A 7,947-nucleotide genomic window follows, 5' to 3' on the forward strand; every position below is an offset into this window, starting at 1 on the left:
GGGTCGATTTGAAGGATATAGACGAGTAAGAGCTCTTGCAAGTTGTGTTTCTGCCCTACCCGCCAATTGAACTGCTTCATCCACGGTCCCGACTGGGTACATCTGAACTCGATCTTGAATTATCGGTCGCAACCCACATATAAATCGTGCCACCTTCTGTGACTCAGATTCTGACAGATCGTTTCGTGTAGCCAACCGTTGAAATTCTTCAGTGTAATCTGTGACATTTCGATTTCCTTGTCTGCAATTTTGATATTGCTGGAATAATATCTGCTCATAATCACTGGGGAGAAATCGAGATCGAAGAAGACGTCTCATCCGTGGCCATGATGAGATGGGCGCCTTGTTCTGGCGGGCTCGTGAGAGTTTTAATTGTTCCCACCATGCAGAAGCACCAGATTTTAATTTAAACGCTACCAATTTTACCCTTTTATGATCTGGCACGTCCATGTAATCAAAATATCTCTCTACTTCGGCTAGCCAATCGAGAAAATCTTCTATACGTAATAAACCATTAAAACTAGGAAGTTCAGCCTTACCTCGATAGTCTCTTTCAGCACAATCTAGATGATCACCTCCATGGATTGGTCGTCGAGCAAAACCCTCATTAAGGTCCTCGTCGCTAGAACTTGAATCATCTGGTGTAGCCCTACGGTTTGCCACTGGTAGTGCTCTACGAAAATCGGGATTGTGTCGTACAGCAACCATGGGTGGTGGAGCACCGCCTAGGGCTCGGGGCGGAAGTAGCGCATCCGCAAGACGGTCGAGGGTTACCTGCAGCCCTTGCATGGTCAACTGACTCTCCCGGTGGAAAGCTTCCATTCTTTCCGAAAGATAACGAATCCCTGGATCACCATCCATAGGATTTTGATTCATACCTTCGTTGTTTGCCATCGGCCCGAGGGAAATCCTCGCTCTGATACCAATTGACGCAGGGATGAACGTGATGAGGATAACTACTCCGAATCCACGGAGCTTCTCTGGACTCCTCACAGAGACTTCTCGAATCCACGAGGAAAAGAAAGCAGAAAATAGAAATAAATTCTAATAAATTCAAAATTGATTAATTGATGAATAAAAACGAGTTCACAACCCTTTAAATAGGGCTACCAAGCAATGGGAAAGAAATTAGAAGCAAACTACAACTCAAACTCTTAGAATCCGCGACTTACTATAAATAGTAAACTTACTATTTATAGACGGTCGTGATGTCTACTAGTGCGCAAGGTTTTCGGCCAAAAATAGTAAGTGTCCTATTTGGCTTCACCAAACCGTTCTCCTAATTATTCTAAGCTCTTTTCACGTTGGGCGCAACTCCTAAAGCCCGACGGATGAAGAGTTATAATCAAACTAAAACTTACTATTTATAGTAAAAACGAAATTAAAACAGGAAACGACCGTTGATCCAGGGTTTTTTCGCAATTCTGGGCTGCGCAACCCGATGTAGCAGGGTTGGTTGGCTAAAGTAGCTCATTCTACCCCAAAATCATATATTTTACGTCAGATAACTCATTCCGGATTGCAAGATACGCCCGATTTAAGGTTCGATGGTCTGGATCACTTCTGTCGTCGACCGGGCCTTTTCTGATCCATCTTGGCCATGTAATTGTCTGCGACCCGCTCTACATCAATTTCTCCTCAAACAAAGTCACAGTTATTAATTCCCTTTCTACAATCACATAATACCAATGTTTTGAAAATCAAAACTTGAACAAAAAGTCTTCTCATTTACCTTCGTTTCAAATATATAATCAAAACTTATGATGCTGAAGACATAGGCAAAATAAGCGTTGCTATTTAGATGATAAACTTGGCCCACTATGTAGGATCCATGCCCTTGTTGTCCACTTCAAGGCATCAAATACTGCAATTCCAATAGATAAAGACACATCAGAAATGAAAAGAAGAAAATCTGTAAGCTTTTCTCAGAGTGTAATTTTCCATGGAAAGTGTGTAATTGTTTCAATTTCATATAAAAGGGGAGGCCAAGGAAATGAATTAAATTTATTTGAGATACAACAAAAATGTGATATCACTTTAGTCTGAGACAATGTTCCAAGTAACAGCATTGCTGCAAGTTTCGATGGCTAGAGATATGGAAGCAATATCGATATTTCAAATAATATCAATAACTAGAAATATACGAAAGGGAAACATGGGAAAATAGTGGAATTTTTCAGTGAAACTTCAGGAAATGTAAAATACATATTTGAATGTTTAGAAATAAAAAATTACAAAAAGAATGTATACATAATAAGTTTTCATTTAATGGGTCCTAAAAGCATTTGCTATCATAAGAAACCAGTTCAACCATCTCATTCATCCCTTTTATCCATCGCATTTGCTATCATAAGAAACCAGTTCAACCATCTCATTCATCCTCTTTATCCATCTATCCATCTAACCATATATCCAAACATTCATCAATATTTCAAAATACTGACAACACATGATATTTTATGGAGAGATCCTCGATAACTGGAAATGAAACGAAAGATTGTGGTTTTGATATTGCCCATGTTGTGATAATGATAATATCGCAATATAATCATATTGTTGTCTTTAAACACTGCGTACAACCATGCACCCATAAAAAACATTAAATGAATTTTTTTAAATAAAAATATTTTTGGCGATATCGATATATTGGCAATATTATAAAAATATCATGGATACACTGGCAATACAAGCGACATGTGGAATTTACATAGTCAAAAATATTGGCCATACTTAGCAATACATCGACAGTACTTGGGATTTTTTAGACTACTAGTGTTATTGCTATTGCTACTAGTGTTAGCGATATTGCCAAGCTAGAGATATAGATAATATCAGGGATATTTCGATAATATCAGGATACTCCGAACAATAGTCTAAGATACTGACGCAGGGGAGGACGTGAGGTCGAGCACTGTCTTCCTCAAGAAGATAATTATTCCGAATTCACGGAACTTCTCTAGACTCCTCATAAAGACTTCTCAAATCCACGAGGAAAGAAAGCAAGAAAATAGAAATAAATTCTAATAAATTTGAAATTGAATAATGAATGAAATAAAAACGAGTTCACAACCCTTTAAAAAAGGATATCAAGCAATGTGAAAGAAATCAGATTCAAACTACAACTAAAACTCCTAAAATTCGTGACTTACTATAAATAGTAAACTTACTATTTATAGACGGTTGTGATGTCTACTAGTGCTCAAGGTTTTCCGCTAAAAATAGTAAGTGTCCTATTTGGCTTCACCAAGTTGTTCTCCTAATTTTTCTAAGATCTTTTCATGTTGGGTGCAACTCCTAAAGCCCAACGGATGAAGAGTTGTAATCAAACTAAAACTTACTATTTATAGTAAAAACGGAATTAAAATAGGGAAACGACCATCGATCCAGTGGTATTTCACAAATCCGGCTCAGGCAATCCGGCATAGCCGGGTTGGTTGGCTAAAGTAGCTCGTTCTACCCCAAAATCATATATTTCACGTCCGATAACTCATTCCGGTTGTGAGATATGCCTGACTTAAGGTCCGACGGTCCGGATCACTTTTGTCATTGACCGGGCCTTTTCTGATCCATCTTGGTCATGTAACTATCCGCGACCCTCTCTACATCAGATACGGCAACTTTTGAAGTCATATGATGTGCTTAGAATAGAGGAACTCCAAAATGAGTCTTGCTCCACAGAATTCCTGGGGTGTGGGGTCCTTGCTTTCGGTGATCCTTCCATGGAATTGACTCACCTGATTTTTAGGTTGTGGCATCAACAAATGGGGACCCACCTGATGGACAGCTTGGATGTTGCACATCTTCCATACATGCCTATGTTGGCTTGCACAAGCTCGAGACTTTCCAACCTCAATGCATCTCTCTAAGCATTTGATATAATGATGATTAGTTGTTGAGGTCCATTCTTGGCTCAAACAATTATGCATAAGGCAAGTACACATGATTGCATATTTTGAAGATTTGAAACATCCCACCGGTGGACCCTTGACCCTTGTGTGGCTGGACGGTCTAAAAATCACATTGGCAATTGCATCCTTATCATCCGAATGGTGTCCCTCAAACAGGGTTACAAGAAAAAATGGCCGAAGTTTATCAAATCTATATGGTGTAAAAACACATAAGGATGAAAGAAAAGTTTCAATGGTCACAACAGTGCTACTTTTATGCAATGGGGCATCAATGGTATGGTCTTCCAACCATACAGCCATGTGGGCCTCTTCATTGATAGAGAAAGAATGGGTTCACAAGTGAGATCCACACAAAACGTTCTGTTTTTTGAGGTAATTCATCCAATAGTTGGTATGCATGACGTACAGCAGTTATCACGCAATGTTCTGTCCAAAGGATTACAGAGTACTATTTTGATTTTCAGTTTGTACAAGTGGGCCCATTGTTCAGTGACCCAAAATGCTGACATTGTGGCCCGCACTATGAACAGTGCACCAAAAATACGAACAGTAGCCCTGCTTGTAGAAACTGAAAAATTAGGACAATAACATAGCGATAACGAAACTAGAAGTTAAAATGGCAATGATTATTGTTGACAACATCAATAAAGAAGAGAGAGAACAACAAGAAGCAAATCTCACCCGCTTTGCTTTGGAGAGATCACGTATTTGCTAGTCACAAGAACACCATATCCACATCTTATTCGTGTATGTTAGTGGAGGGTACGTGTTGAATCTTATGCCAATCCTCTTCCTCTCTTTCTCGAAGCCTCACTTTCAATTGTTGAGGCATGTCCTGCAACATCAATTTTCAATTTTAGGTCATCCAACCATATCACCACGTGGGCCAACTCATCCATAGAGAAAGAAATGGGACAAATAAATATGATCCATACAAAACATTTCTTGTTGAGCCATTTCATCCAACAGTTAGCATGCATGACATTTTACACAATGGAATTTTTAGTTTTTAAAGAAAATAATAATAATAGCACAGCAAGAAAGAAACTAAGAATTTAAAATGGCCACAAGTATAGTTGAAAGTATGAATGAAAAGGAGAGAAATAAAATGAAAGAAGTAATAAATCTCACCGGCTTTACATTGCAGAACGAAAGTCAGTCTTTGATTGCCGGTTGTGACAACAACAACATTCCCATATCTGAATATTTATCTTCAGAACCAGCTGCAGCAAGTTTCAGAGGAAGGTGCTCCTGAAGATATAATTGCTTGGACATAAGGTACTCCATATTGCATTAACAGAGACCTCTGTCCTTCTCTTTGTATGGGGATTTTTCCTCTCCCATTTCAGTTTTGAATGATTACTCCCTTTATGTGGATGGAGGGTATGTGGTGGATCTTATGCAAATCCTCTCCCCCATCTTCTCGAAGCCTATCTATGAGACACTGAGGCATATCATGTAGATTCAATTTCCTAAGGGTAGTCACATACTCTAATCCTTCTGGAAGCATCTTCAATCGTCGGCAACAAAAGAAATTTAGATGTAAAAGACTCGACATGGCTCCTTCCTCAACTCTCCACCCCTCTAAATTAAGTAAGTTATGAACATCCAAGGACTCAAGCTGAGGAAACCCTTGCGAAGAGCAGACCATTTGCCTTCCCAAGTATGAAAGCTCAAGCAATCTGAGAATCCGAAGGTTTTTTAGTTTCTCCAGTGTCATCATTGGGTCTTGCACTAAGCAGGAGAATTCCAAGGTAAGCTTTGTGAGATTTGGTGAGAATTCATGAAACTCTGGTAGCCTCGCTAACCCTCCACGCAAACACAGCTTATACAGATGCAACAGATTTGAAATTAGTGGAAGTGGGATTAGACCGTAACGGTAACCATGTAACGTCAGAGACTGGAGTTGGACTAATTTGGGAATAGAGTCGAACAATCTCTTTCGATGTATACTGAAATCTATTCTCTCTATTTTTAGTTTCCTAAGATTAATCAGCTCTCCCAAGCAATCCTGTATCCAGTCGTCGGCATCGATGCTTGTTAGAGTCTGTAGGTTACTCGAACAACTGAGCTCCCCTGCTTTAGGCCCTTCACCTTTGATTCTTCCTGGTACACGAACATGCCTTAACTGCTGCATCTTCCAAATTTCACTAGGGATATCCATTTTATTAGGACTATCTACCTCTAGTGTTTGTAAATTGCAAAGATTGGCTATTGATGATGGGAGTCTTCTCAGACGGGTCACGCATCCCGTAAGACCAAGGTATCTCAAGTGTATGAGTGTACCTATTTCAGTTGGAAACTCATCGACACGTATTCCGTGTAAATGTAAAACATTAAGCAAATGAAATCGTCTGTAAAGAAGATCCAGCTGATTCTTTCCAATTTCTTCTCTGTCTAGGCTGAGAGACAGGATGGAACGAAGGCATGGATTGGATTGGTTTAAGGAAGTGTACTTACTGATGCCATGATGCACAAAAAGTCGACGTGCTTTACATGGAGAGAGAGAATTTGTGTCCCCATTGAGAAAATTTTCAGCCCGGGCTTTTGAGATGGAGAGATCTCGAAGAAGATCATGGATGCGACAGCTTTTAACTCCCCCCATGGAACTTCCTTTCACTATTTGAATCAGACTTCTCTGGTTTAGCTCCACGAGGCAATCTTCTGCAGCTTCCTCCAATGTTTCTGGCCCCGTTGACTGTACAAATTCTTCTGCAACCCACAACTGAATCAGTTTGCTGGCAGAGAACTCGTGGTCTTCTGGATAAACTCCTAAATGGAGAAAGCATGACTACAATTGATATGGTAGATCTTCACAACTCAAGGCTAATATTCTCCCAATTTTTAATTCGTCTTCAACAAATTGCCTGCTAAGGCTATTCAGTACTTTCTCCCATTCACGTGGGAGCCTTGCTTTCCTTGATAACAGGCCTCCAATGACAACGACTGCAAGAGGTAGACCGTGACATTTTGCCACAATCTTCCTTCCAAACACCTCTAAATTTGTGGGGCAACTGCTATCCTGTTCTACGAATGTCTTCTTGCAAAATAATTTCCAGCTCTCGTGTTCTCCTAGAAGTTGCAGCTCATGAAGATAGCTCCGGGCATCTGCAAATGAAGCTACTTCTTTGTTGCGAGTGGTAAGCAGGACTCGACTTCCGTTATTCCTGTCTGGAAAAGCAGCAGCTAAAGCATTCCATGCTTCGGTCTTCCACATATCATCTAACACCAAAAAATATCTTCTCGCCTCCAAATGCTTGAAAAGCTCCTCCTTCAACTGAGTGACATTCATCTTGTGATGTACTTCAGCCAGAATCATAAAGCATCTCATAGTGCTCTGCAGAAGATCCCTTGCATCATATTCTTGAGATACATATATCCATGCACAACCTTGGAAATGCTTCTTAACATCATCATGATTATAGACTTTCCTTGCTAGAGTAGTCTTACCGAGACCACCCATTCCGACTATAGAAATCACACATCGCCGTGAGTCACCCCCGATCAACCGTGCCACCAAGGTATTTATGTCATCTTGGAAACCGACGACTTCTGTATCTTCTAGTAGAGGAGAAGTTCTCCTCTGCTCTCGCAAACTCCTCATGGAATTGCTTCCTTCACCTCTGCAGAGATTTTTAATGCCATAACTCTTTCTTCGGTGACGGATCTCAACAAGTTCACTCTTTATCTCTTCGATCTTCTTGCCTAGCTGATGACGGGCACTTGGTTCATCAACAAAGGAAGTAAAGCTCTGGGTGTAATCAACTGACCCTCTTCTCCTGCTTTGTTCTATTTGAAGGATGAAGTTGTCGATGGCATCCTCCGCTTTGTAAGCAATGTCTCTTACAGCAGCCACCCATTTCTTCACCCTTTCATCATTTTGTTCCATGTCTGCATCTTTTAAGAAGGCCTGCATCCACTCGAATTCTCCTTTGAGCCACTCCACCTGACCACTTACTTCGAAGAGGGTGGCTCCTTGATGGAGAAGGAGATCTCCAAGTTTTCCTATTACAAACGAAACAATAGGCTCAGCAATCAT

General features: G+C 40.3%; 1 protein-coding gene across 1 annotated transcript; it reads right to left on the reverse strand.

Annotated features, from left to right (window-relative positions):
• Positions 1-1,789: 1,789 nt before the first annotated feature.
• LOC131217458 (probable disease resistance RPP8-like protein 2) lies at positions 1,790-7,947 on the reverse strand. Its single transcript, XM_058212396.1, has 5 exons — positions 6,796-7,947; positions 5,040-6,699; positions 4,590-4,743; positions 3,774-3,858; positions 1,790-1,864 (listed from the first exon to the last, which is right to left on the reverse strand). Exons 1-2 carry the CDS (start codon positions 7,945-7,947, stop codon positions 5,254-5,256), a joined length of 2,598 nt encoding a protein of 865 aa, XP_058068379.1. The 3' UTR covers positions 1,790-1,864; positions 3,774-3,858; positions 4,590-4,743; positions 5,040-5,253.

The sequence above is a fragment of the Magnolia sinica genome, chromosome 10 (genome assembly GCF_029962835.1).
Source record: "Magnolia sinica isolate HGM2019 chromosome 10, MsV1, whole genome shotgun sequence".
Lineage (NCBI taxonomy): Eukaryota > Viridiplantae > Streptophyta > Magnoliopsida > Magnoliales > Magnoliaceae > Magnolia > Magnolia sinica.